This window comes from Lygodium microphyllum, chromosome 4, assembly GCF_053477565.2.
Source record: "Lygodium microphyllum isolate KBCC chromosome 4, Lygodium_microphyllum_v1.1.10, whole genome shotgun sequence".
NCBI lineage: Eukaryota > Viridiplantae > Streptophyta > Polypodiopsida > Schizaeales > Lygodiaceae > Lygodium > Lygodium microphyllum.
In genome coordinates, this window is record NC_141138.1 from 175,024,745 (window position 1) to 175,039,630 (window position 14,886).

The following is a 14,886-nucleotide window of genomic DNA, read 5'->3' on the forward strand; positions in this document are numbered from 1 at the left end:
GAGAGAGAGAGAGAGAGAGAGAGAGAGAGAGAGAGAGAGAGAGAGAAAGAGAGTTGGACAAAAGAGCTCACAAGTCGCACCTAATTTGGTCCTGGCCATGGGGCCACCCTAATAGTGAAAGCAATCACAAACCTAAAAGACACCCTAGCCCAAGATCTCAAAAAGATACATGTGGGCTAAGGTAAAGGGGGAAAAGAGGCTCCTTTTAGCATTCCTTATCATCATGTCCATCATCATCTCATTAGCATGAGTTCAGAACTTCCTTCTTGAATTCACAAGTTCACATAGTTGGAGAGTTTGCAATTCATTTGTGAACCAGAAACCATAATAGCCAATGGATGAGGGCATGGCCCTAAGTGGTTCTTGGTGGAACATGATTGGAACAGCATGAGTAAATAACACACATGGTGAATAGAACTTGTGGAAGAGGCATCTTCCCCTCCCCCAAGCTTTTTTTCATAAAGTTCAAATTTCTTTGTTTCTAACTAGCTATTGCAAGTCTATTTACAACCAATTCTAGGTCACCATCTAAAGCATGTGTCTTAAATCAATTTTTGGGTGTAAAACCTATTTGATCCTGGGTCATCACCCTAAAGCTAATATGGACAAGTCTTTAGTAACCTTAGAGAAAAAGCTTGTTTAAGAAGATTTCCACTTTCTCTCTTAATTTTCTAAATACATACATGATCAATGACAATGGAAAGTATGATAAAAAGGCTCAATGAATATAAGTAAAACACATGATCAACAACCTCTGCTACTTGCGAGCTATGGGGTCAATATTGGACTCTTCATGAAGGACAACAAAGAAGATGGCCCCCCCAATTCACAGCTGCAGTGTCATGACTCGCCTGTAGTCTCTGCCTTCACCATTTAGTGGTGCTTGACAGTCATCTAAGCACTTGGCAATTTGCAGGAGCAAGTGACCTCGAAGAGTTTGCCAGGAGCGTGCGACCTCGGGCGATTTGTCGGAAAGAGTGTGTGGCCTCAAGCAGTTAGCTTGGACGAACCCAACACATGGACGAGCCTCAGAGAGAATAAACCCAGCCTCGAGCCGTGGAGCAGTCTTGCGAGTGTTGATGACCGAGGAGGCTAGTCCTGAGCGGGGGCATCATTTCGTCGGAGATGGCACGAGGATGTTGTTTCGTCAGAGATGGCACGGAGATAGTCTTGAGCGGGGGCCTCGCGGAGATGGAGTTACGTGGTGCAAAGTCGAGGCATAGAAGGGGTGAGAGGAAAAGAAATGAAATGGCGGGGCTGACTCGATCTCTACCTCAACTCCAATTTGGCCGTCGATCACAGGAGTTGGTCACTTCGATGGCGAGAATTACGAAGATTCTGACCTGCCAATCATGGTTAGTTAAGGCATGTCCCAAACTTCAGCGCGAGTGGGGTCCACGAACATCTGTCACCCTGAGGCAGTTTTCTGGGCACCTAGGTTTAAATTTTGGTGCTGGGTTTTCAATTGCAATATAGGTTTACTTCTTCGTGGATCGACGGCCAAGATCAAGGAGTGTGACTGAGGTGGCTCGTGCACTGTTGATCGCATCTCTCCGGGGTCATAAAGACCTCGTGGGAGAGAGTCTTGAGGGGAGCCGGCATGTCCAAAAGTAAATGGAGAGTTCACCTATTTAGTAGGTAAATAACAAATCATGCCGGCTCCCATGTATGAAGAACTACAAATCCAACCCCTAAATAAATACTTTGATTGATTAATGCTGAGTCCTGAGGGGAGCCTGGATGTCCAAAAGTAAATAGAGAGTTCACCTATTTAGTAGGTAAATAACAAATCATGTCGACTCCCATGTATGAAGAACTACAAATCCAACCCCTAAATAAATACTTTGATTGATTAATGCTTTCGTAAATACAAATAGGCGAAGACCGTGAGCTCTAAGCTTGAAAGTTGAAGCGTGCCGAATTGTCAACTCTCCTGACTGCATAGACAGGTTGACTCGGCTGCAATATATTCTCTCTCTCTCGCGTCTCTGTGGAAGTTAAACTAGTACCTTATTTAAACTCCGACAGGAGGTTCTCGTTTCCCTTCTCTCTCTCTCTCTTTCTCTCTCACACACACACACACACACACTCTCTCTCTCTCCTCTTCTCGCGAGTCCGGCGTCTCCGCCCGCTCGGGGTATGTATGTCTTTATGACTTGCACATCCTCGTGCCTCTTTTCGCCTCATCAGTTTCAGCTTTCAACGACAGGGAGACTCGAGAGCATTATCATACAGACATCCTGTTACCAGAAGCTCGACAAAAACACAACAACGCGAGGGCACAAGAGAGCGTGTATACATACATCTAACAGCCCCCAGCGATGAGCGCAGACTGCGATGACTTGTCCAAGCGCTCGCCATTGCTGCTTTGCGGGGACGAAGAGCTCTCCCGAATCGCCGCTGCAGGTTGCCCCCCCGCCGAAAACAAATAAATAAATAAAAATCCTTGCATCATCGATTTGTTTTTTTTACGTCCTCCTTTGCATTCCCTCTTAATTCTCTCCCTTTATTGACACACACACACACACACTCTCTCTCTGTGTCTCCGACACTGCAGTCGAATTCCACGAAGATCCCGAAATCCAGAACTTCTCGCCTCCATGGCAGCTCTGTTTGCCGTACGTCTGCACTGCAGCAATTGGAGCTATCTTATTTGGCTATCATTCCGGGTAAGTAAGCAGGAACTCTTTCGAGAAGACGTTCGATTTTCTATGGCTTGCTCCACACAGCATTTATAACATCTACCAGACATCTGACGAAATTACCATGCTGGGTGGTCAAAATGCCTGTTTGAGGATGAGAAATGCTGCCAAACACCTGATGAAATTAGTATGGTGTGTGGTCAAAATGCCCGTTTGAGGGATTATCTTATCTGGAGTGTTATGAATGAGGTGGTTTTGACTTCATCAGAGTTCCTTAAATCCTCGGTGGGAGTTTGAGCCAGTGTGCCATTCCTTGGTTCTGATCAAGTCTCATATATTTCATTTCGGACTGTGGCAGGGTTTTGAATGCTGCCCTTTTATTCGTGGCCCAAGATCTGGGGTTTGCTGATAATCCTCTAGCACAAGGTAATCCCCCTCTGGCACTCTGTTAAGTTGAGGCAATGAATATGCTCATGAGAAATGTTTTGGTTCCTTCAGGATGGGTAGTAAGTGTCTGCCTAGTTGGGGCTTTGTTGGGGTGTGTTTCAAGTGGAACCATTGCAGACGATATAGGAAGACGCAGGTCTGCACAAATCAGCACCGTACCAGTCATCATCGGCAGCACAGTAAGGTGCTTCTTTTTTGTCTGGACCCTTGATGTTTTCCTGCAAGAATTGCTAAGCATGCCGAGTGCATGCAAGCTTTGAAGCACAGAAGGTATTACTATGTATGAGTATGCCAAAAGAGATATTGGGTCATCCATATATGCAAGAGCTCAATTGAAGTAATAGCAGTAGCTAATGTTAAGAGTGTGGTCAGGTCAACCTCGCATGATACTCATGTGGCTTGTCAAAAAGCGTTCTGAGTAGATTAAGCATTTCCCAAAAGCAAGCAGCCGTTGATGAAGCATTAACAACGTGCTAGGTCTTTGATAAGACATCTGAGTGGGAGTTTTATTTGCCCCAAATGATTCTCTTTCTTCTGGTTTTGCCAACGCCAGTGCTCTGGCTCCGAATTTGCACTTAATGCTTGTGGGCCGCTTCATGGTGGGACTAGGGCTTGGTGTAGGAGCACCTGCAACAGCCCTCTATGTTTCTGAAGTAAGTGAAAGACCACACAAATCTGGTTACAAATGCAGCTGCTCCAGTGCTGTGATCTAACCTGATTTCTGTCTAGATTTCACCAGCTGCTGTTAGGGGCACGTTTGGAGCTTTGTGTCAGATCGCTGGCTGTCTTGGGCTTTTAAGTGCCCTTGTGGCTGGGCTTCCTGTGGCGAGAATTCCTGGCTGGTAATCACTTATCCTTGAAGTTAGAGAAGTTTGAAGTGATGTTGTTTCGAGCTTGCTTGTGCGGATTGTACATCCACTAAGAGTTGTTTCCCATGCATGCAAGGTGGCGAATCTGCTTCTGGATTTCTGTTGTCCCAGCTGCTTTTCTCACTCTAGGACTGGAATTCTGCCCAGAAAGCCCCCGCTGGCTTTTCAAGGTACCCGATAATCACTTTTCTTTCTTCTTCTTCTTTTTGGTTAAAGAGCTTATGCTATATTATCCCATTTATGGGGTTGATATCTTATGTTGCATTATCCAGCAACTTTTCACCAGTACAACTGACCTGCCCTTCCTCTTTCTAATAAGCCATCAGTACATGCATGTCGTTCGATGCTGCCAAGAAGAGTTGCCATTCAGGAATTATGTTGACATCCTTTTCACACATTGTTGAGTACTGCACTAATCCATTGAGCAAGTTGGATAATTTGTGAGATCTATGTACTCTCATTTTATCTATGGTTCAGCGTGTGAGTTGAAGGCTGTGCCACATTGTGCTACCTAGAAGAGCTGAGAGCTATGCCCATATACCCGTCCTAGTTTTGGTTGACCGAATGTATGGACAAACTTTGGGTGAAGAACCAATGTCTGCTTTGAAGTTCATAATACGGAAGTTTCTTTATATCAAGGGTGTGCTGGTGGGTTTCTGCTGTTGACTGTTGAGGTCCTTCAAACACTACCAAAAAAAAACAGAGGAATAAAAGTGCAAAAAATAATAAAGAAAAGTCTTAAAATTGAATGTAAGAATAGCATGGCCTTGGGGGCAATGCTGATAAATAGACAAGCTTCGTTTATATACTGAAAGGCAGATTAAGGATGACAGAGGAGAGACACTCCTACAATCTGCTACCTTCATGATAACTGCTATGGACAATAGCCTCACAAACAGCTTAGCGTATTTTTAGGCAAGGTGGACAGGAAGATCAACAGTCCCATGTTTTTGGGTTCTTGCAACCGTGTCTCCGATGACCTGTTTCACTCTCTTGGTAGAAAACTTTTGAGCCAACCTAGTAGATGTCACTGTAGCCCAAAGTTACCTTTTTCTCAAGCCATCTGGAACACACACATGTAAAGCTGATTTTCTGATCAACGCTGGACTCCATACTCACTGAATCATGCAGCAGCCACCATGAAAGAGTGTTGTGCAATAAACGGACATTCAACTCATGCACATGTTGACAAATGATACAGGGAGAAACGTACAGCAGTATGTGAGAACAATGCTATTGTAGCTCAGGATCGGAGTTCAATAATAGTATTGCAGAAGTTCTTTATGTTTCCGTCCTCACATTACATACTCTCCTTGAAACTTGTTCTAGCTTTTACTCAATTGTGTTTGGATCTGCCCTAAAAAGTTAAGGAATACAGTCGTTATATCAACCGAGTTCATGAGTCACACTTGTGAATCAAATGGCTTATCATGGGTCAAATCTCAACTTGTAGCATTCAAAATGGGTTGAGGCAGAAATTGCAATCGCAAGGCTATGGGGTGCAGCAAATCTGAAAGGGGCTGTCGCTGACATAGTCCGTTGTGAAGCCAAAGAGGAGATTGAACAGGCTCCTTATTCAGAATTGTTCAGCAAACGCTACATCAAAGGTAATGAGTTGTTGTGGTATTCAAGGATTTATTATTCTACTCTATGCATGCTTTTGAAAGTGAGCATCCCACCTACAAGACGTGGCATCTTCCTCTCTTTGCAGTTGTGTTTACTGGAGCTGCGGTCTTTGCATTCCAGCAGTTTGCAGGGATAAATGCAGTTTTTTACTTCTCATCGACATTCTTTAGAGATGCTGGAGTGACCTCAGAACTGGTGGCTAGTGTTTGTGTGGGCTTTGTCAATCTTTTTGGTAAGAATATCATCTTCACACACACACACACACACACACACACACACACATGAATGAACACAATATGATAAGGCTTTTGTGCCTTTATCCAAAAACCATAGATAACATTTTCGCATCATACAAATCTCCCTCGCAGGGATGTCTTGATGTATGCATTACGCATCGTGTTGATTTAGCTTTCAAGATCGTTGAACATATCATGAGAGATCTTGCATCAGCGTAGAACATATGTATTTATATATGTATGCCTACTGAACAATCGTGTTGTGAGCTACTGATCCATTCTTCATAAGCAACAACGATGATTAAGTGTGGAATTTGGCTCTTGTAGCCTCTTGCCTTGCAGCTTGCCTCATGGATTCACTAGGAAGGAAGACTCTGTTGATGTGGAGCTTTTTTGGCATGGTAAGTTACAGCAAGAATGTCGTTTATTCTCTACCAGAATTTCGTGGAGTCGCTTGCAAATATGGTTCTTCGACGGGATGTTAAATTCATCTACTTTTGTTTTGATGATTTGCAGTCTTTAGGTATGGCTATCCAGGCCATGGGAGGGGCTATCCCATTTTTCTCCCACGCAGAAAGTTACATTTCCCTGAGTGGAACTCTCTTGTAAGTAGCAGTCTGTATTTGTAATGATTCCAGAATCTTACATACAGATGCGAACCGTTGATTAGCTTACACCATTAGCCATTATCTATGCAGTAACCAGTTGGATTTGTGACCCAATTTATGCAGAAACGAAAAAGGAACTCCATGGAGTTGGCTAAAACTTGGTGGTTGATTTTGCAGCTATGTTCTTATGTTTGCCATTGGAGTGGGGCCTGTACCACTGGCATTGTTGCCAGAAATCTTCCCCAACCGGATCCGTGCCAAGGCAATGGCGGTCTCAATGAGTGTGCATTGGGTAAGACTCTCACGTGTAGGTCAAGTGTCAGTCACCACCATCTTTCTTGCCACCTTCATGCTCTACTCCTGTATGGATTTTATCAGCATGGCACTAGTTCGACCTTGTATGTAGAACTTCATCAAATCAAGTGCTTTTTTCTTCTTTGCAGATGGCGAGTTTCTTGGTTGGCTTGATGTTTCTCCCTCTTCTTAAAACACTCGGAGCTCCATTTCTATATACCTCCTTTGCAACTATTTGTCTTCTTGGAGTTATTTTTGTGAAAAAGTTTGTTATGGAAACAATGGGCAAGACACTGGAGGAGATTGAAGCCCTGTTATTGAATGACTTCCAACGTTGTGGCAAGCTAGATCCCTCCATGGCAAATATCTCAAAGCTTATCATTGTATGAAGGAGCCCCTATATAGGCCTGGGCCCCTGGCATTGTGCCTGAAGCAGCTGTGCACTTTAATTCACACCCTGAGATAATTATTTCAACAGGGATCAGTAATTCATTTGATTAGGATACCACAATGTTCTATACTGATTGTATTGGCTTGGGGGTTGGAAGATGTCTCCACAGAGAGAGAGCAACCCTGACAATGGGGCACAGATCTCTGAGAGAGGATGCTATTGGGAAATGCCTAAACTGGTGATTTCCAAGTAACCATATACAAATATGTACTTATAGAAAGCTGGACCATTTTAACCCTGCTCGACTGTACACCAGAGGGTTATTTCCATTCATCCTATCCACTATTATTAATAATCTATTGGGCACTTTGTGCTCAATTCTTTCAAGTGCTTTGTACTAGTGTCACTAATAATTAGGGCACTTTGCATCCTAAGAAACACATCATGCAGCAGGGTTCACACATAAGTATCATACTTTGGTTTTATGTGTCACACACTATGCTCTCCCAGTCATCACAAACTTTCCAATAGTGCTTTGCGAGCATCTACAAGAGTAATGGGTGGCAAGAGGCACAAAGAAACCAACGTTGAGAGAGGCCAAAGGTTTACTCTAATAATTTCTAACTAAACAACTTTGATGCCCTATATATAGAGTACCAAGTTGTAGCTTCAAAACCCTATACATGGAGTACCAAGTTCAGTACCACTAAATGAGTCTTTATAATACAACATTTATTATTGTTTCTTTTTAGCACTTCAATAAGGTCTTATATTGGCACCTTAGGTTTGATGTCAAAAAATGTGGTATGACATAGCCTTTCATAGCACCTTTGTTGGTTTTTCTTTATCCTTCATCTTTTAATGAAGCACTATACCTAGTGTGGCTTATCTATGATCAATGTGGCTCCTCTCATAATTTTTTGTGAGTTGGAAATCACACCTCTCTTTGAAGGTCAAGGGAGTATGGAGCTTATTGAAGGGTAAATGGTCAACTATTTATTCTCATTAGAAAGCTACAACAATGGGTAGTAAAGTTCAGTACTAACTCGTTTTTAGAAACAATTTAAGTGAGTTTAGATTGTAATATTGAAAATTTTGAAAGTTAAGAGTACTTGCTTCATATATATATATATATATATATTTATATATGCATGTGCTTAACGTAAATGTAGATATCTAACATGTGACATTGGTCGTTATGGATTGGATTCTCTCTAACAAATTAACACAAGCTCGACACCTTTATTATTGAGATAACAAATGATCGCAAAGAGTTGTGCACCATAAACTTTAGAAGAGTTGGGAAGTATATTAAACTCTAGGGGGAGAAAAAAGACATTGTGTCTCACAAAGCACGACATTATGGAAATGGAGTGGCAACTCTAGAAAGAACAAACCCCAAGGACGTGCATTGTGTCTAACAAGCATGGCATCATGCAAATGGAGTATGATTCACACCTTATGCTTTTCATGACAAAAGTGTTCTTGGCCATAAAAACTCCTCACATAAGTATCATATTTTGTTGTTTTAACCACATGAACCACCCTAGGGCTTTGGGGGAGACCTAAATGCACCTTATATAGCACTTGAATTCACATATTGAAGATACATAATGAACAAAAACTAGTACACAAGAGAGAGAGAGAGAGAGAGAGAGAGAGAGAGAGAGAGAGAGAGAGGGAACTTATAATTACAACAAAGTATACCAAATATATAACTTGCTTGTAGCCTCTTCTACAAGAAATTTAACAAACCCTATGTCATTTTGGAGCTTTATCAAGGGCATGTTGCCATAAAGAGAGAAAAAATGAATGTTGATGCCATAGGACACAAGAAATGCTCCATCAAAATAGAATAACCTACAACTAGCATCGAGCTTAGGTTCACTAGTCTACCAATAAAGGAGTAGGAGCCTTGGGCCCATGTGTTGGCTCTGATCAGTGCCTTTTGAGAGAAGCATTGAAACTTTTGCACTTGTGTGAGGGCAATTCCCATCGGTCATCCCAAGTAACGAAAACCTTGAACACAGTGTTCCAACCAGTCAGGCAAAATATTTGAGCCCACATAGGGCAGCTCAACTTGCTAATGAGGGAGCCTGATAGCTCTCACTAATCCTCATATGTCTACAACAAAGCATCCACCTAGTTTTTCTTTTCTTAGACCATATTCGAGTTGTCGTTGACAAAGAATTGTGCTATGAAAAAACCCTCAAGAAGCTTTAAGGGATTTAGAGTCTACTGTTGCACCAGCCAATCCAACTTATGTAGCAAAGGATCTGTGACAATAGCAAAGATGAGGGTTGCAAGGTTTGTAGATCAATGAGGTAGGGTTTCCCCCTTGCAACCTTACCTCATTGATCTACAAAGGGGGGGGGGGTTGGGTGTGCTTAGTTAGTTTTCCATTTATACTTATTTGTACGGCTACATTGGAGAACAAATTCTTAATTAAGTGAAGGAAGCCCTTGCTATCCCATCGCTTAGAGAGAAGTGATTATAAAATCCCACCTAATATGGTCATCAGCCTTATTGAAATCCATGTTGATAAGGATAATCTTTTGGTTAATTACCAGTGCCCAATCAATGGCCATCATTAGGTTCCAGATTGCATCATTAATTTGCCACTTGAAGAGGAAGTCATACTAACATGGTTGTAATGCATCAACTAAAATGCCCTTTATCCTAAGAGCAATTGCCTTGGCAAGGATCTTACAAGAGAGGTTTAGCATTGTGAGTGGACGCCATTGAATGGGCTTCGACCTCTATGCCTTTGGGAATCATTTTCATGAGGCCCATATTGACTTCTGCAATATGCCCTCCTTACACCACTGATTGGCTATAGCAATGTAATCCCTCCCACAATGCTCCTAGTAACACTTGTAAAGCTCCATTGATAATCTATCTATGCCTAATGACTTCCCATCCTTCATGGAGGCAAGGGCAAAGTTGAACTCCTCAAAGGTGAAGGGAGCTTCCAGTTTGCTTGCTTGCATGCTTGATAGAGTTATAAGATCCAAGATATACACTCGACTTTCTTATATACTTAAAATATATATGATGAATATTATGCTGGTGCAGAGAGAGAACATATGAGAGAAAAGAAAGATGTGTATGTATGTATGTATGTATGTATGTATGTATGTATGTATGTATGTATATATATATATATATATAGAGAGAGAGAGAGAGAGAGAGAGAGAGAGAGATTGACAACACACTAGGGACTGGAAGATGGGCTAGTCCCCCCCCCTTGTGGAGTTATATTATTGACAAGGAGCAAGCTCCTCCGTTACACATAAACCAATTCTTACCTGTAGATCTTGGAAACAAGATCACGGTTCCTTGGACGGTATACAACTAGCTAACACTTACACAACTTGGAAGTTGGCACATTTTGATCCTTCTTGAATCTCCTTTTGTCCTACACAATATGTGTAGGGCTCTCCTCTTGGAGCTTGATTTCAGTAGAGCTTTCGCAACACTTGCACCTTCTCTTCTCCTCTTGGAACTTGATTTCAGCAGAGCTTCCGCAACACTTGCACCTTCTCTTCTCCTCTTGGATGCATGCAAAGTGATGCTTCCTTCACCTCCCCCACACCCAAGGAGAGCCTCCTCTTTTATAGGTTTTCAAGAGCTTCTCTTCTTGGAGAGAGACTTGAGTGCCAAGATTGGACAGGTCGATCTTCATGCAAGATGTGGCTATTCTAGGACCTACTTTGCGTCACCAATTTCGAGATATCTCTATGTGCGTTGCTTGGATGAAAAAATGTCCAACACGAAAGTTGTAGATCTCGTTGTTTTCGATGACTTACTTAGGCCGTTTTAAGAGATCGTCTTTCTATCGCGAGATATTTTAAAAATGGATTCACCATGTCTATTTTAAGAAAAATAGCTTTTTAAACAATACTCTTAGCTTGTGGTCCATACAACCACCTTGAGCCATAGATAAGGAGAGTTCATTAGATTTCCTTGGGCCTCAACCTTAAGATTGAATTCCACACAAAAGCTTGTGTCATTTTAGACCTTAGAAAGAGAAAATTGCTTCTCTCCTCACTTTCAGAGGATCGCGTCTCTTGTCTTTCTTAGTGAGAGAATTATCTCTCTCGTCTATCTTAATGAAAGAAAAGACCTTAAACCTTGACTTGTAAGGCAGAGGACGACCCCAAATGAATGCAATGCTCATTACACACAAGTAAACGTTCCCAGGCGTCCCCGGATGCACACATAAATACATATACATAATGCTAATGCACTTCCTTTTCTTAGAACTCAATCCATCTTCATTTATGTGTAACTCCTTGGTTCTTATGTACACTCTTACACTTGGCAGACACTTCTTTCCCCCTTCATAACTTGTACTGCCTCTACCAGATATCCCTGTCACAATGCTCTGATCACCCCATTAAGTGATGCACTAGGAATACTAGTCTCTAAATGGTCTCATGGCCATGCTAGATCATCATCAACACTTAATGAAAAGTGATTCATTAATTTATTGACATAAATTTATTAAATAGAGAATACGTAATAAGCAATCAATTTAGTGACATCCCTCTGGCTTCTAAACAGTTGACCTCAACTATAGAGGGGATACATAGTCCTTAAGAAGATCTGGAAAGTCTTGAAGTTCTCTCTCAGTCATAAACCGAGCGTCCCATGGGAGATATTTCTTAGACTTAACCAGATACTTCCATAATACCTTACCTGACCTTAGAGTATTGTCTTGATAGTGTAAAATTCTTTCAAGCACAAGGAACTCTTCTGTTTCTTCTATGTCAGGTAAATCTTCCTTGATTGGTTCCATTGGAGGTTCTCCAATATAGGGACATAGCAAACTTATATCGAAAGCATTATAAATATTCCAATGACTTGGTAGATCCAAACAAAAAAGTCACATCATTTATCTTATCTGTGATCTTCAAAAGGGCTATAATAGCGATTAGAAAGCTTGACCACTTTACCCTTTTGGCCTTTCTGCTTATTCAAGCGAGCCTTCTCAAACTTAAGAAGAACATACTGTCCCAACTTGAGATCTAACTTACAACCATGCTTATCAGCTTCGCGTTTATGCTTCTCTTGTGTCCTTTGGATAACAACTTTTACTTGAGTGAAAGTTTTATCAATGTCACTAACAAACTCATCTGCTGCAAAGATCTTATCCTTCGTAAGAAGAATGGGTGGTAAATGAGGCTTACCATAGATGATCTCAAAGGGTGCCTTACCAGTACTAGAGTGCACAGTGCTATTGTATGCAAACTCTACTAAAGGCAAATACTTTTCCCATTCTCTTTGATTATCAGAGACATAGGATTTCAAAAGGTCTAGAAGAGTAGAATTAGCACTTTCACTCTGCCCATCCATTTGAGGATGATAAGAGGATGAAAACTTTAATCGAGTCCTGAGGTTCTCGAAGAGAGCTTGCCAAAAGAGGCTAGTCATGTGGGGATCTCGATCACTTATACTGGACTTAGGCATGCCATGATGGTTGAAAAAATGAGCAATGAATAGCTTAGCCATATGATCGTCGGCTTTGATTGTCTTTCGCACAGGTATAAAGTGAGCTTGCTTACTAAACCTATCAATGATAGTCTAGATTGCATTATTGCCTGCTTGTGTGTGAGGAAGCTCCATGATAAAGTCCATGGCTATACTTTTCCAAGTCTCATTGGGAATAGGTAATGGCTTTAGTAGACCAGGTGGTTTATGCCTGTTGTACTTTACTTTTTGGCATATCTTGCACTCATGGACATATCTTTTCAATGTCTGCTTATACTTGAGTGAAAGTTATATCAATGTCAGTAACAAACTCATCTGCTACAAAGATCTTATCCTTCATAAGAAGAATGGGTGGTAAATGAGGCTTGCCATAGATGATCTCAAAGGGTGCCTTACCAGTACTAGAGTGCACCGTGTTATTGTATGCAAACTCTACTAAAGGCAAATACTTTTCTCATTCTCTTTGATTATTAGAGACATAGGATTTCAAAAGGCCTAGAAGAGTAGAATTAGCACTTTCACTCTGCCCATCCGTTTGAGGATGATAAGAGGATGAAAACTTTAATCGAGTCCCGAGGTTCTCGAAGAGAGCTTGCCAAAAGAGGCTAGTCATGTGGGGATCTCGATAACTTATACTAGACTTAGGCATGCCATGATGGTTGAAAAAATGAGCAATGAATAGCTTAGCCATATAATCATCAGCTTTGATTGTCTTTCGCACAGGTATAAAGTGAGCTTGCTTACTGAACCTATCAATGATAGTCCAGATTGCATCGTTGCCTACTTGTGTGCGAGGAAGCTCCATGATAAAGTCCATGGCTTTACTTTTCCAAGTCTCATTGGGAATAGGTAATGGCTTCAGTAGATCAGGTGGTTTATGCCTGTTATACTTTACTTTTTGGCATATCTTGCACTCATGGACATATCTTTCAATGTCATCTCTAAGAGTGGGCCAAAAGAAATATCTTTCCAACACTTGACTAGTGGGTAGAATACCCCTATGTCCATCATATGGAGATGCTTGTGCTTCATCCATTACCTTGTGTCGCAATGGTAATGCTATACAAATTTCTTGATGATGATACAAATAACCAACTCGAATTGAGTAAGGTATAATTGACTGACCTAAGTTAAGCTGATCCCATATGGTTGAGAATTCAAAATCAATTGTATACATTTTGGATAAATCCATGAACTCGTTATGGTAAACAGTTGTGATTGCATTCACTCGAGGTCGCCATGATAGAGCATCTGCTACCACATACTTAGTTCCAAATATGTGAAGGATTTGAAAACGAAACATAGATAAGAAATTTACCTAGTGCATCTGTTTCTCTAAGAGCTTCTTCTGAGTGAGGAAGTATCTTAGACTTTGGTGATCTGTTTTAATAACAAAATCTGCACTAAGTGAATAGTTTTTCCATACTTGAAGAGCATGTACGACCGCCATAAGCTCTTTCTCATATATTGGAGCATGTAGCTCATGATCCTTGAGGCGTCGGCTCTCAAATGCTACTGCAAGATGCTCTTGGTTAAGCGCAGCTCCAATGCAATCCCTAGAAGCATCACAATGAACTTCAAAAGTTTTTGAAGATCTGAAGCAATGAGAACTGGTTCTTAAGTCACAAGAAACTTAATTCTTTCAAAGGCTTGTAGTTGCCTTGATCCCCAGCGAAAAGGCATTCGCTTCTTAGTAAGGTCATGTAGAGGAGATGCAAGATATGCAAAACCTCGTATGAACCTCCTATAGTATGAACATAGGCCCAAGAAACTTCTAACTTCATGTACAGAAGTAGGTGTAGGCCAATCAACAATGGCTCGAATCTTCTCAGGATCCATTCTCACTAGTTTGTGAGAAACAATATGGCCCAAGTAATGAATTTCCAAAAGGAAAATTCCACTCTTCTTAGCATTGGCATGCAGTCTATGCTTGCAAAGCTCTTGAAAAACAATAGATAGATGTTTTCTATGCTCCTCTTCAAACCGTGAAAATATTAGAATGTCATCAAAGAAAACACCTGTGAACTTTGAGCGAGGTCTGAAAATTCTCTCCATCATTTGATTGAATGTGGCGGGTGCATTAGTCAAACCACATGGCATGACTAAGAACTCGTATAGTCCAAATGTTTTATGAAAAGCTCTCTTATGAACATCTTTAGGTGCTATCTGTATATGGTGATAGCCACTCTTGAGATCAATGCTACTAAAGATACTAGCCCCTTGCATTTTATCCAAGATATCATCTATCCTTGGGATAGGAAAACAATTCTTGATTGTAAT

At 41.3% G+C, this 14,886-nt stretch overlaps 1 protein-coding gene across 1 annotated transcript; it reads left to right on the plus strand.

Moving 5' to 3' along the window:
* The first annotated feature begins 2,036 nt into the window (after positions 1-2,036).
* On the plus strand, positions 2,037-7,560 carry LOC148037933 (putative plastidic glucose transporter 2). The gene is made up of 13 exons (XM_087676952.1): positions 2,037-2,406; positions 2,558-2,669; positions 3,001-3,068; positions 3,141-3,273; positions 3,643-3,742; positions 3,819-3,931; positions 4,035-4,128; positions 5,412-5,565; positions 5,670-5,816; positions 6,148-6,221; positions 6,337-6,425; positions 6,606-6,720; positions 6,872-7,560. Exons 1-13 carry the CDS (start codon positions 2,322-2,324, stop codon positions 7,109-7,111), a joined length of 1,524 nt encoding a protein of 507 aa, XP_087533078.1. The 5' UTR covers positions 2,037-2,321; the 3' UTR covers positions 7,112-7,560.
* Positions 7,561-14,886: the final 7,326 nt, after the last annotated feature.